The following is a 24671-nucleotide window of genomic DNA, read 5'->3' as shown; positions in this document are numbered from 1 at the left end:
ATCTAATGGTTGAAGGTTATGCTCTGAAAGAATTAAAATGTCTGGTTTTATTTCATCTAATACAATTTCTAATGATGGTTTTCGAGTCAAAAAGTTTTGAATATTTTGGTGCATTATGAAAAGACTATTTTTTGATTTAAATGAAGGTTTTATCTTGGTGGAGGAGTCATTCAGATTTTTAGATACATTTAATTTAGAGGTGTTCAGATTGTCTAAAAAACTTTGACTGCTTCTCTGGACGTTGACTTGATGAGGCGAGTGAGGCTAGCTCGTCAAGGATGTAAGTGCTACTGTGTCTGGCTGGTTCACAAGGCCTCCCCTCCTGATTTCATCCCTCAGCTTGTTGATAAATGCAGAATAACAAAGTCCAAGATGCAAAGGTCTTTGAGCTCCTGGTTGTTCTTTAGTGATTACCAAAACAGAAGCACCAGTCGTCCTATGAAAAAGATTGATGTTTTTGGCAAAATGGTCGAGCTGGACATGATCCCGGGACACAACCTATCGGTGAGCATACCAATGTGCTGAACTTCCTCTTCTTGATTTCCAGTGTCAGGTCAAGAAATGCCCTGTCATAGTCCTTCTTCTTAGGCTTACCGTAATAGTGATCTTTGGTTATCAGGCTGTATACTGCTGCTGCTTGAGGATCACTTCTCTGGCACGCCAGAAACTCAGTTATGCAATCCGTCCTCTGAGGCTTGCCGAACTGTTTTGCAAACGTAACTGCCACTCCAGCTGTCATCCTTCTTGGATGATCGAAATCACCCGAGATCGAGTGGGCGAAGGCAATGGAATCATTACTTTTCAAGTCCTCAATCACCTGCCACATGTCCGCATCCAGAACTTTTATTTCTTTCCCAGAACCAATAACATCACTGGGTTCACTTGGGCTGTTGACTTCCAACTCACTCCTGGACAAGGTATCAACCATATCTTCTTCAATAAGGTTGATACAATTTTCAGGATGGCTTACAAGGTTCAACAGCTGTTTGTTACAATCTTCAGGATTGGAGTTGATATTCATACTCTTATTTAAGTTTCCTGAAGTGACAGTAGACTGCCATTTTGAAAGAGCATTTAATATTAAATATGCCAATTTAGATTTTCCCCTTTTGTTTAAATGGAGGCCTTGAGTAGTATAGTGAAACCTCCTGAAATCACTTAAGTCAATCAGAAAGACATTCTTTAACCTATTTGTTAACTCAGTAATGTAGTTATTAACGAGTCTCAAGTCTTGATCATCAACAATCCTGAAATCTTCGTCAAATCTTTGTGGAATCGAAGTGATAAAAACAGGCTTAGTCTTGCTGAGAAGCAGTAATTGGTTTTCCAGATTAGAGTAAATATCTTGAAAATCACCATTCAGACTTATCATTACTTCCTCCTAGGAGAATCACTGGGCTATCATCACTCAGTGAAGCAGAGTCAATCACTTGAGTCAAAGTGGTGTTAGCTCGTACAAGCCCAAAGCATTTCACTCTACCATTGCTCAGCTCCTCCAATTTTGAAGATAAAAGTGAACCCTGACTATCTGAACAAAGGTTAACTTCCATTCCAAACTGAAGTTTAATTTTCCTATCTTTCACACCATTTTTAGTTTTAACCAGAATAGATTTGTCTGTACTTATTTTCTTGGTAAGGTTGTTAGCAGAAAGATTGTTTATAGGCAATCTATTTTCCTTTTCATAAATTTCTGAGTGTCCGTTCAAAACATCATACCTATTTGCTGTATCAACCCCCGAAAGGGCCTTACATTACTCCTTCCTGGAATGCTGGTGGTTAAAATATTTCAGTCTATGTTTCCCTTTCACCAATGACCACTCTTGGTTGTTAGAAGTGGCACTGCATGTTTCTTCATTATCATATTGTAATGTTGTGTTTTCAATAGCTGGTACCCGTTCTTTGGCAATCACATGGGGCTCATAGATATTTACCTGGGATTGATTTGTTTTGAGGTCTCCTTTTCCATTCAAAATACAAAAAATTAATTCCTTTGCAATATTTTCCCTCAACTTCTTGTATTGTAGATTGTATGTTAAGTAGGTCACAATAGAACGTTTCTGGATTATATCAGACTCATTTATCTCAAAAGAATCAAAACATCCTTTAAAGTCAAAAGTCCCATTATCCTCCTGAGCCCATATTATTTTTATCAACCAATCCACAAAGAAAAGCATGTAGACGCCGCACTCAATGCCATCTCTTTGTTGTGGGCACTTTACTTCAATGAAACAACATGGCCCTGATGAACACATGTGAGACTCCATCTTTGAGACTCCATCTTTGTGAATATATCTTTGGCATGGTTAAGATTGTAATTTTTCATTGAATCAAAGTAATAAAATGTGTTTTCTGTTTTGGCATACAACATTAAGCTCCAATGAGAACCACTGACTTCCATTGCTCCCTTAGAATCATTAATTGGTATGAATACATAGGCCTTACTAATCATCTCCTGTTCCAATAAACCATCAATATTTTCTGCACACTTAATAGCTTGACTAATACATGGGTTCATAAAATAGACATCTTCCATCACAATACTTCGAAGAAGGAAATCAAAATACAATGAAATTAAATCGTCCTGGATCCATTCATTTGCCAACAATGTAGTACATAAATTCAAATTATTTTCCTGAGCATTTACAATACCATCTTTACCATCTAAGTTTTTAATGTTCAGATTACTCTGGTGCTGTTCAAATTGTGCTATTTGTAGTTTTAGGGTGTTTTCAAGAGACTTCAAGTCATTTACCTGACTTGTGAACTTTAATTTTTCATTCTCTATATTTAGTTTTAGTTGACTAATTCTGCTATTAAGTAAACTATTTTCTTGATTTAGTTGGTTTAGTTCATTGTTTAAAAAAGTTGTATTAGCATTGAGCTCCTCAATTACCTTGTTTTTAATTTTAGCATCTTCAATATAAATAGATAAGTCTTGAGTCAATGTCTTTATAGTGTCTTTGTGTTTTTGTACATCCATTTCCACATCTGCTTCCATACATTCAGACAACTCAAGCTCCTCCAACCGAAGTGATTTATCTTTTTTTAAAGCTTTCTCAATGTGAGTACATTTACTTTCTAACTCCTCAATCTGGGCTTTCAGTAAATTATTTGTTATTACTGTTTCATTATATTCATCAAGAATATTTGTAGTTGCTTGCAGAATTTCAGTGTAATCATCAGATCCATGCTTGTAAATCAACTGCCCAAATATATTGTGTAACTCACAAGCATGCTCAGCCACTCTCTTCTCCAACCTGTTGTTGACCGAAACACTTTCATTTACTGCACACTCATTTTCTATATTTATGGAAATTTCATTGGAATATTCAGATATAGATTGTTCAATTTCTTGCAGTGCTTTGTTAAATTTTGTATTTCTTGTTTTGGGTTTACCAAGCTCCGCTTTATTGTCATTGTATAAGTACAAATCTCGGGGGAATATATGGGGATAAATGGGGAAATCTTGGAAAAGTTTGATGTAAGCACAGGCGTAAGACAGGGGGATGGATTGTCCCCATTGCTATTTAATTTAGCTTTAGAGGAAGCATTCTACACTACTTCTACAAGAAGTAAGACAAACAGAAGCTGGAATTACAATAGGGACCAAAATAAATGTTCTTGCATTTGCGGATGATGTTGCAATAATAGCGAAGAGTAAAGAAGAGCTGGAAGTGCTGGTCGCAAAACTCCTAAACCATACACAAAAAGTTGGTTTAAGCGTAAATGAAGAGAAAACCAAAATAATGGAGTGTGGGAGAACAACCCAAATAAACAATGAAAATAATATAGAAATAGAAGGGCACAAATTTGAAAAAGTAAACAACTTCACTTATTTGGGAGTAATGCTGACGAATAATAATGAAGAAGACATGGAAATACAACAAAGGATAAATGCAGCACACAGAAGTTTATCAGCATGCCACAAGCTATTAAGCTCTCGACTACTATCACACAAGACCAAACTCCGTATATATAAAACCATTATAAGACCAGTTCTGTTATATGGCTCAGAAAACTGGGTGTTAAGTAAAAAAACAGAAAAACGTTTGATAGTATTTGAGAACAAATTATTGAGAAAAATCTATGGGCCAACCCTTGAAGATGGAGAGTGGAGGATAAAGCATAATGTGGAGTTGAGGCAACTATATATGGACCCAGACATAGTGGCCGAGGTGAGAAGTGGGAGAATGAGATGGGCTGGCCATTTACTAAGGAAGGAGGACAACTCCTTAGTCAAGAACGTCCTTGTAAACAATCCGGAGGGCAGAAGACCACCAGAAAGGCCCAAGTTGAGATGGCGAGACCAGATCAGAAGAGACATAAGAAAACTGGGAAGAAGGGAAGAAGAGGCAATGGACAGAGAGATCTGGAGGCAGTGTGTTGGCGAGGCAAAGTACCACCTTGGGTACCAAGAGCCACGGCAGTAAGTAAGTAAGTATAAGTACAAATCTGAGAATTTTAGTTTTGCCCATTCATGAGTACCATAAAATTCAACATTGTAGTACGTATTATTATCTTGATGTATAATATTTTTTATTTTAGCCGACCATGGTGGAAAACCCTTCACCTTTGCAAACACATTGTCTTCAGCAGCAAATCCCATTTCAACATCGTTTTTCATTTTTCAAAGTTATTTCACTTATCGTATATTTTCCTAATCTCTTTTTTTATAATTTTTTAAATTTATTTATTACATCCACTAATTAAATTAAACTAAGGAATTTTTGAGTATAGTTTATATATTTTTACTTAAAATATATTTTATCATTGTTTTTTAACATTATAATATAGTTAGATTCTTTTTATTGTCTATTTCTAAAAATTAATAGTTATGCAATAAAAATTATGGATATAGGCTCAATAATCAATTTCCATAAAATTATTTTTGGCAAAAATAAATGTCATGAGCAGGATTTGAACTCAGGATCTCCAGCCGATATGAACCCCAGTGCAGTCAATTAGCCAAGTGAGCTATAACTAGCTGGTAAAAAAGTAGTGTCAGAATGTCCTTTGCCTGTCAGTTCAAGTTCTCAAGCAATGTACTCATACACACAGCACATTTCTTATTTTGCTAATGTGTTCTCTTGTAGACAACAGTTAATTGTTAAGTATTTAATTGAGCGTAATTTGTACTATACTTTAAAAAGTTTGAAGAATTGAGTGGAGTAATTATATCAGTATAGTTTCAATATAAAATTCTATGATTTCATGGTAGGCCTAGGACTATTATATGTTAGAAAGTATAGTTTATGATGTCCTATTGGTTTTAACACCTGTCTATTAGTGTTTTATTGCTTGATTTGAGCTCTATAATAAGTACTTGAGGTAGAAAATTGAGCTCTAAATTCTACAAAAAAATCTTCAAATAATTAAATTTCTTATACTTAGGTTATGCTTTTAAATAATCTGAATACTTATAAATCAAAGTTTAACAAATTAAGCTTGAGTATTGAGTCCCTTCAATTGAACTTTATTTACAATATATTTAAGAAATCAATAGTCACCAATTAGTTGTTCTCACTAACAGTCACTTTTATTACACAGCACTACCATAAGAGATAAACACTCTCTTATTCCTTATTGTTGTTTATACCACACCAAGTGTTGCATAAAAGGCTTTGTTATGGTTGCATGGAAAATTTGAGGTGGAAAATCCTAGTCAAGATATCTTGTGGATAGTTAGGCTACGTGAACTACCATGTCTCATTAAAATGTCATATGATTGTACTAGATTTATTTAAAAAATTTTTTTATTCTGTGATTTCCTTGTTGCCTCCAAGGTCACCAACATTTTTTGTCTCATCAGACATGGTTTCCAGATATCAAATCTGTGACAATATCAGATTTCAAATGCTGTTCCAACTAGAAGATAAAATGGAGCTAAATTCAACATTTTCTTACAAGTCTAGTTTGTAGTAAGAGGACCTTTATGTTTTAACTCTTGTGTCTAAAAAGAACAGAATGTGAACAGCATATCCTGGACTTACTTTTTAACAGAAGCGAGATACTCTCTATCCTCGATGAAGGACTGGAGCTTGACTTTGCATCTGATGGCTTCCTCAGCCTTGCGGTCTCGTGGGTAGATGTTACTGTTGTACATGTCCATGATAAACACACTGGTCTCCTTACCCAGGAAGTCTGTTTCATGACCGTTACCCTGTCACAATAACATTTTAACATTTATATAATTTTGTTACTCAAGTTACTCTCTATCCTCGATGAAGGACTGGAGCTTGCATCTGATGGCTTCCTCAGCCTTGCGGTCTCGTGGGTAGATGTTCCTGTTGTAGCTTTTAAAAAAACGGACAACCTTTGGGATACAGGGCACATCAAGAGATTGGTTTACAAGTTATGTAACCGGAAGAAGCCAAATGGTAGAAATCAAGCACACAATCAGACAGAAAACAAATCAAATTAAATCAGAAATTAAACCCATCACCCGTGGAGTACCCCAAGGATCTGTACTAGGGCCTTTGCTGTTTGTTATATTCACAAATGACTTTCCACAATATATACAGAATTACAGCAAAACGGTGATGTATGCAGATGACACAGTACTATTGCTAAGTAGAAAGGAACCTGAACAATGAAAATTGCCTCATATGTAGCTTTGAACATGGCAATTCAGTATTGTCACAGCAGTGATCTGGTTGTGAATGAAAAGAAAACCAAGCAGCTGATTTTAGGACGACAAACAGACACCACAGGAAGAATACCTGGTCTGGAGGAGGCTGCCTCGGCTAAATACCTTGGTGTAACAGTTGATGATGGTCTTACATGGACACCCCACATTGATTCCCTGTGTCATCATCTCAGCTCAGGACTTTATGTAATATGGAGACTGAAGAACATAAGCAACATGGAAACAGCTAAGACCGCCTACTACACTCTATTTGAGTCACACCTCTGCTATGGAATTGTAGTATGGGGAGGTACTACAGCTGGAAACATACAAAGAGTCCTTATTCTTCAGAAAAAAGCAATAAGAAGCCTAGGAAACCTCCAGCACAGAGAATGTTGTAGAGAGACCTTCAGAAAGCTAAAAATCCTAACAATAGTAAACCTTTACATTTTTGAAGCCATTAAGTACATCTATACAATAGCTCCAGAAGAAATCAGAACAAATGCCCAGATACATAACTATAATTCACAAAATGCAACCAATTACTGCCTTCCTGTATACACCCTCAGCGCAACTGTAAAGAGACCATGCTACATGGGGGCGAAAATGTGAACAACCTGCCAGAAGACCTGAAAAGTACTAACAGGAGGTAGTTTGCTCAGCGAGTAAAAACATGGCTTCAGGACCGACAAATCTACACACTGGCAGAATTCTACAATTGGAGAGGAACTCAAGCGTAAACTGAATCAAATACAATTTTATATACTTATGTAATTTCAATTACTTTATTTTACATCTTGTATTAAGATATTTTAACCTATGTGTAACTTGACGCAATTACTGTTCTTGACGAATATGTAAATAAAGTATTATGACTATGACTACGACTATGACTATGTAGATGTCCATGACATATAGCTCATGAATTATTGAACAAAAAAGCAACACAAATTGCATACTGGATAAAATGTTCACTGAAAGTAAAATATTCCTTTCTGCTTATTCAGAATCCAAAAATGGTTTCATGTTAAAGTCTAATATCAAGATCATGCTCATGCTTTCTTTGACTAGTAAGGCTAGTGTTCACCAAAAATTGGTTTTTAAACCCAACAAGATAAATAGTTCTGTTTCTTAACTATCCTGAAACATATCTGTGGACTTTAAAGAAGGAAGAGATGTATGATTTCTGTACTACTTGTTTGCAATTATTCAACAAAACGCTATAATCATCATTGTAATTAATAAAATATTAAATGTGAACACTCTACCTGGAACTTGCTCTCTCGAATATTATCAGGTCACAAGCACTAATTAAATATTTGTGATTTCTAATGTAAATACATGTATTGAATTTGTAATGGACAATTCAATTCAAATTCAATTTAATCCTAAATAGGTAAAACTAAAGCTAGTATTTGCAGATTTAACAGTGATATTGCCAATGTTTTGCATAAGTAATTCATCAATTCCATATATTGTCAGGTTAATTAAAAAATCTTTTAATAATTGTGAAAATTTAATATGAAAATTTCAAAAATTTTTGACCATTATAATAAACATTATTCTTTAAAAAAATCAAGTCTGGGTTGAAAGAATATTGTTTTTTCTCCCTCTAGTCTTATAAATATGTTAAACATGTGCAGTGAATGATTTTTTACTAGTAAAGTGGTATCATAGATATATTTCCCATAAACTGTCAACATTCTTAATTAAAAAAAGTAATTTCTAGCAAAATCATTTGGCTTCAGATTAAAAATACACCTAATTGCTTTTTTCTGAGCTTGTAAAATCTGATCCAAGTTTTCTTTTTTAGTTGCTCCATAAACTGATATACCATATGGAATATGGGAGTGTGACAATGATAACCACCCACTTTGCTGTTAAAAACAATTTACAGTGAATGAAATTCAATATCGTCGGCGAATAAACAATACCGCCTATCTGCAATTTTTGGGTGAATTGAGTTATTGATGCCAGCGCATTCTGTGGATGAAAACGCAACCTATTCCGATCAGTTTACTGTTAAAATCCGACAGATAGCGCTTCAGGAGCCTCTGAAACAATATCGCGTATCATAATTTTGTTGAAAATACCGCCTAACTACGCAGTCGCCATTACACCATGCTATGTAACAGGTGAGCTCCGACTTATATAACTTCTACAAAATTAACTTGTTGGTTTTATCACGTTTCTTAGTCTAAGCTTAGCAGTTATAAGTTATTGTTGTATTATTAAGTATTAGCTTTACTTGAGTTCAAAGGATTTCGAAGATATTAAGCGATAAAAATATGTCTGCAGATAAGCGGTATTACTTTCAATGGTAAGGTGTAGTTAAGCAGTGTTGTCAATATGGTTGAATGGATTTATTTTCACTATCTAAATAAATTTAAATAAAATAAAATTTTTGTCTGTACATTGGTCGGAACCAAAAAATTCATGTTTACTTTTTTGTTTCATACACTTTTATAACCGAAAATTACATTAAAAAAATGTCTGTCTGTCTGTCGAGTTGTCCGTTTGTCTGTAACGTTTCAAGGTCCACTTTTCTTACTTTATAACTACAGAACGGCTGATAAAACTTGTATGAAACCTTTTATTTATGGCTTAAGAGCAATGCGTACTAACACTTAGGCTATAGAAAGTGTTTGTGCAATATTTCCAAACATAATGGCGGCACCTTAAGTAGCGTATTTTTGAGTTTGAAGTTCCCTTTTGTAACCTTATAACTTCAGAATGGCTGAAAAAATGTGCAAATCTTTTTAAATGGCCCAAAGACATTACGCAATTACATTTAGGCTATAAAAAAATGCATGCAAGACTTCAAAGCAAAATGGTGGCACCTCAAAGTAGCGTGCCGTGTGTGTTTGAAGACCCTTTTCGTGTCCTAATAACCACATAACGCCTGATAAATTTCCATAAATAACTTTTTATATGACTTTAGGGCATAACGTACTTATGCTTAAGCTATACAAAAAATTCATGAAGGACTTCAAAAAAATGGCGGCACCACACATAACACAGTTCTATTTTATTATTATTGCATTTTAACACTTTCTTTTCATTTTTAACCATACAAACTAATTTACTGTTCGTTTTTCAGACGCTAATATGGCACTTAATGAAGAGGAAATTTACGAAGAAATTCTCTATTGCAGTAGCCCGACCTTGGACAGTGAACTAAACGATATTTTGATAGATGCATTAGTAGAAGGTAATCTATAATACATTGCGTCAATATCGAAACATTATAAATTGTAATAATTTTAATTCCACTTTGTTTTTAATTTTAATAACAAATCAATTTAAAGGTCTCTGCGGTGTTATAGACCACTTGGACAAGGGCATGGTCGTTTTAAAGGGAGTGGATAAAATATAAAAGTTTAAAACTAAAGATTATTGTTCTTAATTTTAACCCTTTCTTCCCACTGTCGACATTTGTCGACACGCAACTTAATATTTTTTTGTGGGAAATTTTGATTGTCTAGGACTCTTACGATAATATCCCGCTGTTTATGTTGGTATCTCTGAACTAGCAGTTGATGCGCCGCGGCAGTGGCTAGTTTGGTGCTTTTGTGTCAACAACTCTACTGATTGACTCTCAGCCTCACTATGTCACTGATAGACAGGTAAGTGTATTACAACCTTGTAAATAAATAATATTATTTACCGTACGCTATTTTATAGTGATATAAGATATGTGTATGACGTATTACTGTGTTGAACGTGTAAAATATTGTTTTAGGGTATCGATTTTTACAATCATAAATATTGATGTCGACAAATGTCGACAGTGGGCACCCAGCGGTAGGGGTCGATGTCCATTACAACAAATTGTTTTTTTTTTTTAGGTTGTCGGTAGCTGACATCGCTAATATATTGGAAGAGAGTGAAAATATTATAGATCCAACATTTTTTATTGAGCCACCAGATAATCCAGCCCTCAGTGACTGTGATTCCGATGACGATGATAGTGGCAACATAAATCATTTATCTGGCAACCAACTCAGAGCTGGTGGTGAGCTGATAGGAAGAAAATTAACTGAAGATGGGTTAGTTACAATAAGAATTGGTGGAAATACCTGAAGAAAAAAGTGACCAAGAAGAAGTGGAACAAGTAGAAGATAAGAAATTTGAGGAACCTGTGGACGAAGATGACAGTGTAGTAAGCGTAGATGTTGTTTTTGAAGAAGAAACCCAAGGAAAAAGTTAGTAAAAATACGTTAGAGAGCAGAACTAAAAAAAGAAAACAAATAAAAGATGTTAGAACAAAAAAGAAGGTGAAAGGAAATAAGTCAAAACGTACATGGGAAGAAAAAGACATTGCAGATGTAAGCTCTATAGAGTTTACTCGTGCGAATTTCTTGTCAAATGATTATTCTCCTGTAGAACTGTTTGAAATGTTCTTTGATGACGAGGTCGTAGAGTACATTGTTTATTGCACTAATCAATATTCCCTAGAAAAAGGAAACATAAACTTTTTCTACATCAAAAAATGAAATACGTCTGTTTTTCGCCATTCTTTTTCTATCAGGATACAACACTATGGCTCGTTACAGAAATGTACTGTGGAAACGGCAGAGGACACACATCATGAAGCAGTTTCACGTGCAATTTCACGTAATCGTTTTTCAGGATATCTTGAAAAACATTCACTTCTGTGAAAATGATAAATTAGACAAAGATGACAAGTTTGCCAAAGTTCGCTCTGTTATGTGCATGCTGAACGAGCGATGGCTTCGTTACTTCCCAGGTGACATTTACTTATCCATTGATGAATCCATGGTACCTTTATTTTGGAAGGCACGGGTTGAAACAACATATCCATTGGGAAGCCTATCCGATTCGGATATAAAGTTTGGATATTAGCTACAAGGTTAGGCTACGCTATTCAAGCGGAACCGTATCAGGGCAAAGCGACTGGAGCAACTATTCCTGAGCTCGGTGTGGGAGGCTCAGTTGTCATTGATCTTATATCTGAACTCCCACAGGACAGAAAATATAGTTTGTTTTTTCGACAACTTCTTTACATCTTTAAAACTGCTTGAAGCGTTAAAAAACAGGGGATATCATGGTACAGGGACCATAAGGGTAGACAGAGTTGAGGATGCCCCTCTTCGTAAACCTCAAGATCTCAAGAAAGAACCAAGAGGTACTTTCCATCAAATAACTGACACAGACACCAACATGACACTTGTAAGATACCATGGACAACAGTGTTTTTACTATAGCGTCGACAGCAACAGGCGTTCATCCTGAGGGGGAAAGCAAAGCGTTGGTCCTCTAGCAAATAAAAAAACACATCGTTGTGCCACAGCCAAACTGTGTCAATTGGTACAATATGAATATGGGTGGGGTGGATAGGCTAGATGAAAATGTATCTACCTACCGTATTCATATTCGCAACAAAAAGTGGTATTGGCCAATGGTTGCAATACATGCTGAACTGTTGAGTATGAATAATGCTTGGATTTTATACAGAATGACGCCAAAAGGAGCTGAAGAACAATTAGATCTTCTTGGATTCACCCGCTACATTGTCCGTAACGTACATGCGAACATGCACAAGCCATCGATCCTCTGCAGGACGGCCAAGCCAGACAGTATCCAGTAGGGTGTTGCCTGAAATCCGATTCAGTGGAAAAGATCATCATTTAGAAACAGTTTCAAAAGCAAATTCGCTGCGCACTGTGTTCCAAAGCAACAAGGAAAACGGTGCAAGACTTGTCAAGTTGGATGCCATGTGCTTTGTGCGGAGGCTTTCCATACTTCCTGAGGAAGTAATCTCTTATACAATCCTTTCTGATATATAATCTATTCATAAATACTGTAATGGAACAATAAAAGCATCATTATTTCATTTTTTTAACTTATTTTTAAAACCACCCCCTTTCATTCCCACTGTCGACAAATGTCTACATTAGCCTCTATTCTCTAACTGCAAAACCGCGTTCATGCCCACTGTCGACATATGTCGACATGCTATAATTTATTGTTATTATTAAATTTTACATATTTCATACTAAAAACTATAGTAAATAACTGATAATAAAGCAAATAACCAAAGGCCACCAAAAAATCTGACAAAAAAATAATTTTGGGCAGAAACGGGTTAAATGGAGTAAATAAAACAGAAGAAATTGGTTCAAAAAGTCAACATGATGAGACCAAACCATTGGATGATGCACCAGATGCTAAAGCGTTTAATGATGTAGCCAGCTTTGATGAAGGTATTGAAAATGTCATTGGTAAAATCAGTATTGTAAAATGTTGTATCAAATGAACCCATGTTTGTAATAATGTATAACATGTATATATTCATGAAGAACACAGCAATTAAATCAGACTTGGTAAACTAATTTATGATAACTTTTTGATTACTATAACAATTTTGTTTTGTTATGAATCATTCTACTCCAAATTGGAAGTCAGTTTGGAAAGTAGACAGACATCTGGGAGGCTTTAGGGCAGTGGCCTTCTTAACATTTCTTCCCAGGGTATTAAAGAGCGTCTGGGAATGCAGACAGGATTATCTTGGATTAGGCGTCAACTTAGTTGGAACACCCATGTAGCCAAGATTCCCAGGGAGTACGACACCACATGTGGAAAGGTCACACGCAGCTTAAAATAACATTCGAAAAACCAGTGTCCGGGATGTCGGCTCACCACTAATGGCCCGGCTGTGGGAAACCAGTTCCGTTCTTGGAGGTCACACGTGTAGACCCAAAATATCCACTGGCCAATCAGGGCTCAGAACCCCCGGGGTGCGGCACGGTAGGGAAGGCTCCGCCTCCTCTGGAGAGGGAACCACCACCTCAGTATATAAACCCAAACTTAGTCAAAATTAGTAGCTCTTATCTGCTCATCACTTATCTCGTCGTCTCAGCCTCGCATCAGCGCAGTCGAGTCGGGGTCCAGTCCTGTACGAGTTCTGCCCGGTGTCATTCTCCGTGCTGCCATGTCTTTGTTGGCCCTATTGATCACGGTGCTGGGTAAGTCACGCTAGCCCTCAGCTCTTTAGTATGTATGTCTGGTAGTCTCCAGTATTAATCAGCCTTGTAAGAACAACTTGTGTTCAATGTATAATTATTATTTAGATGCTTTGGATAAATAAACATATATTCAAATACTCATATCGTCATATGAAATACGTCATAGTATTTCACTTAATATAGATTTTTTAATTTACAATATAATTAAATACAATTAAAAAAAAGAGGTGTTTTTCTAATCTAAATAGATTTTCCTAATAAATGTCCGCTGTCATTACAATTACAGCCTAAACCATTTCCTTTAAGAAAGTTGTAATCATATTGAAATTATATGCTTCATAAGTAAGTAAAATATTGGGCCTAAGTATTAGCTTAATATTTTAATATTAATTTATATATATATATTTTTTTTAGGTGGAGAAAATATACTCATTGACGAAATGTTAACATCCAACATTGAGATGAACTTGGATAACATGGCTATTGTTATAATGCCAAGAGGGTGTGGATGCAGCTGACTTCTTAAGTGAAGTTATTGATGTCGACATTGAAAAAAAATTATGAAACAGATTCACTTGAACACAACAAAATATGTTTTTTGTCTGGTGTCATTGAACCTGAAGATGAGTCAGAAGTATACGACGAAGAGGCAAATCATACCAGAAATGAAATAACTGACCAGCAAGACGATTCAGATCATGAATTCAACGCTGACAACATATTTGAATCAAGCTCTGATACAGATAATGTTCCATCCGACTTAGAATACGAACCTGAGGCGAGAATTGAAAGTCGTCAACAAAATAGTCCTGAAAACGTTCCTTCCTACTTAGAAGATGAACCTGAGCTAATAACTGAAGTTTGTCAACAAAGTACTTCAGACACTTCTCTATCACCGAACCATCATAATGATGAAGAAGAGATCTCTGTGTTACCCGAGCGAAAGAGGAAAAATAACAATCAAAGTAATTGGAAAAAGAACATTAATAAGAAACTCAGGATGAGTGGTGAAGCATACTTGGGTTATCGAAGGACCAAAGACGGCGTAGTGCACCATGATAAAGTCAGAGGTGAACGAAAATTGGGACCACATTGTGGTTCAAATAAATGTCGCAATTCTAAAAATAGACAATGTTTTAGTTTCACACAGGAACAGAGAAAATCTATTTTTAACAACTTCTGGGCTGGAATGAACTGGGATCAAAGAAAGGTTTATCTCGTAAACATGGCAGTTAAAACTGAAAAACAAAGAAAGACTACTGACGAAGAAAAACAGAACAGCAGAAGAAATAAGACATTAAATTATTTTCTGACTGCTGATGGTGTCAAGAAGCAAGTTTGCCAAAGAATGTTTTTGCAAACGCTCGGTATCAAGCAGTGGACAGTCCGCTATTGGGTTTCTGGTGATCAGTATATAGGTAAAGAGCCTCTTGAAAACCACATTTCAGCTGGGATGGTCCCACAAGGAACGACTACTAGACCATCTTCAGTCAAAAAGTTTAAAAAAAACCACATGCAAAAGAGTTTCCTAAACAATTTCTTGACATCATTCCTAAATTACCATCTCATTATTGTCGACACGACTCAACACGTCTCTACCTTGAACCGATGTTTCGTAGTTTATCTCACCTTTACAACGTATATAAAGATAAATGTTTAGAGGAGTTTCCACAAAAATCTAAATCCTTTATACTAAGCAGGTTTACCTTTGAGAAATTGTTCAAAGATATGAACTTAGCTCTTTATCAACCAAAGAAGGACCGATGTGATGTTTGTGTAGAATTTGAATTAGGCAACATCACCGAAGAAGATCATAAAATGCACATCAAATTGAAAGAAGAAGCTCGAGAGGAAAAGGATAAGGATAAGAAAGAGGCAAAGGAGAACAAATGCATTGTTTAATCCTCTGATGTGCAAGCTGTTAAACTATGCCCATTTCTCAATGCTAGTGCATTATATTACAAGACCAAATTGAACATTCATAACTTTACAATGTACAATTTGGCCTCCAAAGATGTTCAGTGTTTTTGGTTCGATGAAACAAGTGCTGAACTTGTAGCCTCGGTTTTTGCTAGTTGCGTGATAGACACTCTAAAGACACAATTTGCTAAAGACCCAAAGCCAATAGTTCTTTGGTCAGACGGTTGTCCCCCTCAAAATAAAAATGCTGTTTTCGCCAACGCTCTGCTGCACTTTGCAGTTGCAAATAAAACTACAATCGAACAAAAGTTTCTGGTCAAAGGTCACACTCAGATGGAGTGTGACTCAGTTCACAGCACAATAGAAACTGCCCTGAAGGATGTGCCAATATATCTGCCAAGCCAATATAATGAAGCAGCATTAAAAGCAAGGCGAATCCCCTTTCCGTACCAATCAAAATACCTGAGCTATTCTTTTTTCAAAGACTTCTCTCAGCAGAACACCTTGATTTATGATTCAATTAGGCCAGGTAGTAGGAAAGGAGACCCGACTGTGTATGATATAGTGGCTATAAGATACAAACCTAACAGGAAAATTGAAACAAAACTTAACTTCAAATCGAACTATGAAGAGTTGCCAAGACGGCCTAGGTCAAACAACTTCACAAGTGAGTTTTTCCCCTTGTACCAAAACAAACTTCCGATTAAGACATCAAAATATAACCATCTGCAAGAACTTAAGAGTGTTATTCCTGAAGATTGTCATCCATATTACGACTCATTATCTCATAAAGCCTAAGTGGCAAATTTTAAAGAAGTGAAATATTGTTCAAACTTGGAAAAGACTGAATTATGTACCTAACAATTTAGTGTTTTAATGGATCTCGAGGTACAATATTTTATCAGTAATAGTAATAAACAAAGTGTTCCTAACAAATTGTGTCAATTTGTTCCCTTTGGTAAATACCGCTTATATATGGTTACCTTATTAAAATTGAAAGCTAATACCGCCTAAGTGCAAAAAACAAAACTGCTTATCTACAACCACGAAAAAAATACGTGGCAATACCGCCTAAGTGCTCTAATAAACTGACGAAAGGCAAATATTGTATAAGATTATGTTAAAAACCATCAAAAACATGGTTCCTTTGTTAGTTAAAAAAAATTAAGGGTTTATACTCATCTGTAATAAAAATAATCAGTTTTTTGTGGTTCCTGTAAAGTTACCCAAACTGTAGATAGGCGGTATTGTTTATTCGCCGACGATATCCACTACTCATTATGTGTTCAGATAAAATCTAATGCACTAACATTGGCAATAAACGACCAACATCTAACCTGATGAGCGTCCAAGTCCACTATCATGGCAGTACGGACGCGGCTTGCCTCATATCGAAACAGGTGGCGTATGAGCAATGTGATATCCGCATATGGACAAAAACCACCGCCATGACCCCCACTGCAATGGTGGAAGCCTCCGCCGATGTTAATAGCCCAGCCCCGTTCCAGTGCCAGTCTTCCTGCCAGAACCGTTCCTCCTGTCTGGTACCTACAACAGTGAAAGACAAATTTTTTCTATTCTATTCCAATTTAGTCAATATCTGCTACAGACTGAAGATCCACCACAGACCCCACTACAATATGGGGTCCGATCACACCCGATCACGATGGTCAGATGCTTGAAGTACTAACTATTACAACGGCAGTAAATCATACTTCTAACACACTATTGGAGTATAAAAGAAAATAATGTGGAACAGTTTATCAAGACATTGCAAGCCGAATCATGGCTGGATCTTTATTTGTCACCAGTTGAAGTAAAATATGATACTTTCCATGACAAAAAAGTAATTTAATAAATTAATGTCCGAATTTGCTTTGGTTTCTAGTTTGTTAATAGTTGAGGGTGTAATTTTCAAATTACTCATAAGCATACAGACATAATTTACTACCCTCACTAAGTTGAGGGAAATCTTTAGGTAGCAAATGAACAATAAAGGACCCAAGATAGATCCCTGAGGCACTCCATACTTTACTCCTTCCATTGAGGATTGGTAATAAATTTTGTAATTGTTTTTAATTTGAAGAATTTCCACCAATTGTTTTCTAACGCAAAGGTGGTGGTTTGGTTCCTTATCCAGTTCAGTGCATTCTTTTGTGTTCCCAAATTACTCAGTTTTAATAATAATAATTCATGAGATATCGAATCAAATGCCTTACTCAGATCCATAAACAAACCAACTACTTTACATTTTCTACCTAGACTGTCAATAATATATTCAACAAAATCCGAGGCTGCTGTTATAACAGACCCTCCCACTTCGAAATCCATGTTGAAAAGTTTCAAATAAGTGGTTTTTTTCAAGGAAGTATACACGTTGGTTATAAGCTATCTTTTCATATATTTTTGAGATTGAGGGTAACAATGCAATTGGTCTATAATTTGATGTTGACTGCTTATCTCCTTTTTTGTATAAAGTTTCAGTTTTGTAATTTAAGTTTGTGTGGAAAAATTCCAGACATTAACGAAGCATTTATAAAATGAGTTATTGGTTTAAGTAAGACTAGTGTAGATTTTTCAAGAGCACTAGAGGAATACCATTGTATCCAGAACTGTATGAATTATTTTTTAAACTTGTTTATGATTTTTTCAACCACCTTCTCATCAATAAAGCTAAATTTAAAGCTAGGTGTACTAGGAAGTGTACCAGCCTCTGAACTCTCCCCTATTACATCTCGAGATGTTTCCAAGTTTAGTATCACAGTATTGTTAATTACATTAGAAAAATAATCATTAAATTTCTTACAAACCTGAGAAGGATTTGAACACACTATACCATCAATTTTTAGAGTTAAAATTTGAATTCATGTCTCATTTGTTCCTACTTCCTAATTTATTAATTGCCAAGAGGTTCTGTTTACATTATTTGAATTATTAATCTTAGTTTTATAATATTGCTTTTTTGAAGAGATCGGTTTTTTCTTTAATTAACTGTTTGTTCATTTTTCTAACTTCCTTTGACATGGCTTTAGGGTTAGACTCTCTAGCTATCCTGCTAAATTTAATGATTCTTTGTTTTTCCGTTTTGAGCTCATTAGAAATCCATTTTAGATTGTTATGTTGCCTTGACAGAATTTCAGGAAAACAAGAATTGAAATTGTACATAAAAATGTTAAGGAAAGTATCACATTTTACTTCAACTGGTGACAAAAAGATCCTGCCATGATTCAGCTTGCAAAATTTTTGATAAACTGCTCCACATTAGCTTGTAAATTTCCTTTTATACTCCAATAGTGTGTTAGAAGAATGATTTACTGCCGTTGTAATAGTTAGTACTTCAAGCATCTGACCATCGTGATCGGATAGTTGAGTGTTAATACCTGTTATTTTATACATATTTTTATCCAAATTAGTGAAAATATTATCTATATCAGATTCTGAAGGATATGACATCAACTAGATACATTTCATGCAACTGAGTGAATCCAACTTCTTCCAAAAGACCTTGTCCACCATCACTGTGGGTAGACCCTCTTGCTCTTGTTGGTGCTGAAGTCAAAAGCTCATTTTTATTAGAAATTTAATTTTTTAAGGTTTTTCATTCTATGCCAATGGAATTTCAGTTGATCATCCAAACATTTTTACAGGAAAATGGTCCAAACCCACGTACAGTTATTTATTCATGTCCCCAGGAATTAAACCTGTGACCTCTCAGTTAGAGAGCAGCAGTCTTACCACTACCACAACTGGTTATTACAAAAATGCTTAACATATAACGCAACTAAAGAATGACTTGAATAACACGTTTCAATTTTAATCTTATACATAAGGTCATACTTTCAGTACAATGAATCAGCTTTATTCAATCTGTAGGATGGTGGTGCTGGACTCGTTGTGAGGATACCCAACAGAGGGACTGATGCTAGATTCTGATTAGTTCTCAGAATCAGAAGAAGCCAGCCTGCCAATCATGTATTGGAATTAAAATTATCATTATTTATTAAGAATCAAGATGTTTATTGTCATCCCACATATACAATGTATTGACAGTGTCAAAAGGTGTACCTTTGTCTGTAGAAATACAAAAACCTACAGACTACAAAGCACATAATTCCTAGGCTTATGCTTACACACTACAGGTCAGAAGTCTAAAAACATAAATTCTCCATACTACAATGTAACATTTCGTCAACAGAGTAAAAAGCCTTTTCTTTAAGCCATTTTAAACATAACTGTCTTAAAATGTTTACAGGAAATGTCTCTAACAATCAATGGTAATTTATTGAACAGCTTTACGCCCGTAAAAAGATATGTACGCTGGGTTTTACTTATCCTAACATGTTTTAAATCAATTAGATCTCTATTTCTAGTATTATAATCATGAGTTAGGCATGATTAATTACATTATTAATTATTATGTAATGGGAAAGCGTACTGTTGAATATAACATAACACTAAAAAAATCAAATACATTACTTAGTTCGAGTTAAAAATTGTGTTTGTTCCGTGTTGATTTTTAAGCGCTTTTTAAATAATTCTTGAACTGCTTTAATGGTTTTACATTTGCACTTTTTATTTCTTTGCAATCAATTTACTTGACAGTTTGAAAATTATTTAAAATTTTTCATTTTATGATTAGACAATATGAATGCTACATAGTCTTTGAAATTTCTTAACACCTTAAAATCTTCCTCTATGTAGTTGAAGAAAGTTGTGTGTCATGGAACATTGAGGATATGGTTTAGAGTGATATTGAAAATAAATTTGAAAAAAAAAAACAACTCAAATTTTTGAACTATAAAAATTGAAATATTATTAGTCACAGCAGGTTTAATTCTTCCACTGCAATGTTAAGTTAGTCCAAGAACTTCAAATAAGACTTCTGTTTGGTGAGGAGGATTTAACTCTATTATCACCACAATTAGAAAATTTTAACCAAACTATATTCTTATTTTTTACTTCCTTTTAAACTTAATAGTATAAACTCCAACACCTGGAATACCCCAACCTCCTCCCTGAAATAAATTTTCATTACTCATTTTTTCATTAAAAGTTTGAGCTATCTACATAGAAATGTGTGTAGATGTAACACTTTCAGGACTTAAATTTGAGTCGATCACTTTATTTTAATTGATAAAAGCTGTCAAAGAAATGTTAAAAAACAGAAATTAGTAAAGAAGCTTTGTTATTGCTGATCAACCCTGCGATCACACTAGTGCTGCAGGCAATATAACAGTTGTAAAAATTGTAACAGAGCAGTAAAACTTCTCTACCTCATTGGCTGAAGGTAGAATTTCTGTATTAGGAAGTTTGGTAGGAGGGCAAGAGCAGGCACTTCTGCGATAGCTGCAACATTCCAGCTCCACTAGAACAGTCGAACAATTCTTAAAATAAACAATCCGCTTTAAATGACTAGAACATACAATAATCCCGTTCTATTCCACTATACATGCTTTAGTTACATGCATCCACGTTCTTGGATGATTAAATTATTACATATTCAAAATGCCGATGGCCGAGCGGACTGACGTTGGACTTTGAGCCTGAGTTAGAGACAGCGCAGGTTCGAATCTTGTCTGTGATCCTTGCACTTTTTATCAATACCATCGACCTTGTACTGTATTGACTCTCCCCCTATCATATTAAACTTTCACATTCTGTATAAATCACTCTCTAGTAAAAATATAAAAATATTCAACATATTAGTAATATACATTATTACAAGAATTTTTTGATTTTTGTACAGCGATTTTAGGCAACTAAAACTATTACTGTGTAGTACACTTGTGTATCACACAATTTGTTTTTTTTTTTTTTTTTTTTTTTTTTTTTAATAAGGGCATAAAACACGCAGGTTATCAATGCCCGTAGGGTTAACGGACACCTACACTTTAAAATATGGTGTCACGTTATCAGTGCAAGGAATAAATAGCGGATCTCTGTGTCAAATAACATTATTATCACATTAAGACAATAAGAAAAACAACAGAAGTAAACAGGACTAAAACTATATAACGAAAATAGCCGAGAGGCTGTAAAGGGGCCCGATAGTTAAAATATCTCAGATAAATAAAAACGATAATAAATATAACAAAAATCTAATGCTAAAACCAGGTAAGTTAGTGAAGGTAAGGTTGTAAAGGGACCCACCCTCACCAATAACAAATAACAAATAAATAGAAGGACAAAAGTGCCCGTCTCCTTACGTGACACCTACATATTAAGATAGTGGTGTCTCTCACCTCACAGAAATTTTTAACTGTAAAGGGGTTACCCTTGATTAAAACACAGAAATTCTCCTAACGAAATTTAAAAGATTGCACTTAGGCGGTGCTAGTTAAGAGCCTTAAAACTAAATAACAACTCAGGGGTGAACTGTAAAAGGGCTCACCCTTACCTAAAACTAGCGGTTAAAATGTTTACTAAAACTAATCAGGTACTATATCACTCATATTCTGGACATTAATTTAGTGCTCTCCAGAAAACTAAAAAGCTTTGTTAAAACATCTTCTTTGTCACCAAGCAACTCATCTAACCGGCCAGGCAAACGATGTGCTCTCCTCTGCCCGGCGCACACAATTTGTGTACTTTAGATCTGGTTCTTGTAGATGTGAAATACATCCGACTATAGGGATCTGCCCCATTTTTCCTTAGTTTAAAACAACTGATTATTAAAACACACATGTTTCTCAGGCAGCTATTCTCAATCCACTAAGCAACTTAATATCAGTTGACTGGTTATAATAACTACTAACCAACTAAAATCAGCTGACTCGTTATAATATCCACTAAACAACATAATATCAATTGATTGGTTATAATATCCACTAAGCAACTTAAGGGGATTCCCTACAGAAAAATGACCAATTTTGAGAAATAATTGAAATTAACTTTTATATATTTTTTGATTTCTATAGCTTATAAGAAACCATAAAAACATAACATTTACTATAATATAACTTTTCATCACTGTGAAAAAATATTTGAAGAGGAGCATGCACACCTACTTTTGGTCTAGTCAGCCAGTGCCAGAACCAGACTGTAGCTGTTGTGCCTCTGATGCAACATTCACTACACAATTATTGAGCTTTACTCTTTTTCCCATTATCTATTTTTATATAGTTATGCTACTCACTTTAGCCTCTTTTTCTTCTTTGAAAGAAGTATAAACAAAATAAGAACTTATGTTACAGTCATTATGTTGATGTCATTTGTTAGCTGATTGTTTTTGTTTACACGTTCTCAGATGGACTAGTATTGAGGTTATAGAATTTATATTCAGTGTTGTAGAGTGTTGAAGTTAAGTGTTGTAAAATGGTGAAAGTAAAGAAGAATAAGAGACTACAATCTCAAAGAAACAAAGAGTAAGCTTACAGAAGGTGGGGTGAAAACGTAGCGTGAAGAGTGATGAAATGTTTGTAGTGGTGTAGACAGTTTGATTAGGCGTAGTACAAGTGATGTGTAGCGACCAGAACAAAAATGAGAGGACCAAGGTAGGTCTACTAAACCTACTGGTTTTGCTTTGTGTGATAGTTACAATCCTCAAGTAAACATGGAAAACAACAAAAAAGTAGAATATATTCTTGTAGATTCTAACAAACTTATTGACTTTCTTTCTTCCTTTCCCTGCAAGGAATGTTTTCATGACAATGTGGAGGTCAATCTAGTGATTACTAAAGGTTTTGCCCATACTTTCAACTTACTTTGCTCAGCTTGCGAGAACAAAAATATCTTTCTATCGACTTATTACTATTAACTTTGTATCGACTATCGACCAAGGAATAAAAAAGGCCAGCATTTAATGTAAACCTTAGAGCTGTAAAAGCATTTTCTTCCATGGGTAAAGGGCATAGAGCTTTAGAAATGTTTTGCATCGCTATGAACATGAAGCCTATGCAGTTTTTATTATAGAACAAACATGTGGTAGCCCTTAGAGATGCATACAGAGATGAATCATGATGCATACAATCACTCTTTGAAGCTCGAAATGAAGTTCGTAAGTGCTATGGGGACTTGAATGATGACAATAAAGGTCTTGACATTACAGTAAGCTTTGATGGATCATGGCGAAAGAGAGGATTTACTTCTAAATATGGAATAGGGTGCTGCATTGAAGATATTACTGGTCTTGTCATTGATTTTGAAATTATGTCCAAGTACTGTAAGCATTGCCAGCTACAGAAATCTAAAACTAAAGGTAATGTGGGAGCTTTTGATGCATGGTTTGAAACTTATAGGTCTATGTGCCACAGCAACTATGTTGGATCTTCTCCTGCCATGGAGATAACTCCAGCTGAAAGCTCTGGTCCCGCTCGGAATCTTTAGGTTTCCGGTATACTACATTGGTATCAGATGGCGACGCAAAAACTCAAACTCACCTAAACAAGGTTGTTGATCCATATAAAGGTGTGAAAATTGAGAAAGTTGAATGCCTAAACCATGTAGCGAAAAGGCTCGGTACAGGACTCAGAAATCTGGTCAAAAAGTATGTCGGTTCAGAAGAGAAAATGGGTGGAAAGGGGCGAGGAAACTTGACTGAGTCTGTGATAAAAAACTTACACTGTACTATCGAAATGGTATTACTAAGAACCTAGGTGGCAAAATAAAATGAAAAGATCCATTTTTGCCACACTTTCACATTGCATGTCTACAGACAAAAACCCACAACACGACAAGTGAATCGTTTATTTCATAAACCCTTGACGGTAAAATCGGTAAGACACTTTTTGGTAAAATCTTTTTTTGTTGATTCGTTATCTTGAACTGAAGACACCTTTTAGTCCAGAAAGCTGGTAATTGCCATATTCCTAAATGGTTCAAATCTGAGAAAGAATATTGAGTTTAGTGCAGAAAACCGACAAGCGTAGTCACTTACCATGTTTCTGTAATAAACTGGTTTTCTTCATCAATGGCGTGGTTGGCAACAGTGTTTGTTTATGTTGTTTATGTTTCACCACCTGTTGTTAGTTGTTTTGTTTACATTCCCAAACAATTCAGTACTCTACTATTAGTGGCAGTGAAGCTAAATCATTATTGACTTAGTGTATTTGAGCTGTGTTGTGAAGTGCTTAGTTCCATGGTTGTTGTTTGACTAGTTTGTAATAGGCCTAGGCCTAGTTTGTTTTAATGATGTCAAA

At 35.2% G+C, this 24671-nt stretch overlaps 1 protein-coding gene across 1 annotated transcript in view; it reads right to left on the bottom strand.

The window, feature by feature from the left end:
- LOC124358538 (histone deacetylase 11-like) overlaps positions 1-22178 on the bottom strand; it is a 48561-nt gene extending 26383 nt beyond the window's left edge. The window contains exons 1-4 of the mRNA XM_046810836.1: positions 22071-22178; positions 20808-20899; positions 16872-17082; positions 5991-6160 (exon numbers count right to left, since the gene is read on the bottom strand). Of these exons, the coding sequence (XP_046666792.1) occupies positions 5991-6160; positions 16872-17082; positions 20808-20899; positions 22071-22178 (581 nt within the window). The remainder of the gene's footprint in view (positions 1-5990; positions 6161-16871; positions 17083-20807; positions 20900-22070) is intronic.
- Positions 22179-24671: the final 2493 nt, after the last annotated feature.

Source organism: Homalodisca vitripennis, chromosome 3 (assembly GCF_021130785.1).
Source record: "Homalodisca vitripennis isolate AUS2020 chromosome 3, UT_GWSS_2.1, whole genome shotgun sequence".
Taxonomy (NCBI): Eukaryota; Metazoa; Arthropoda; class Insecta; order Hemiptera; family Cicadellidae; genus Homalodisca; species Homalodisca vitripennis.
The sequence above is the reverse complement of the archived record's forward strand: the minus strand, read 5'-3'. Positions and strand labels throughout refer to the sequence as shown.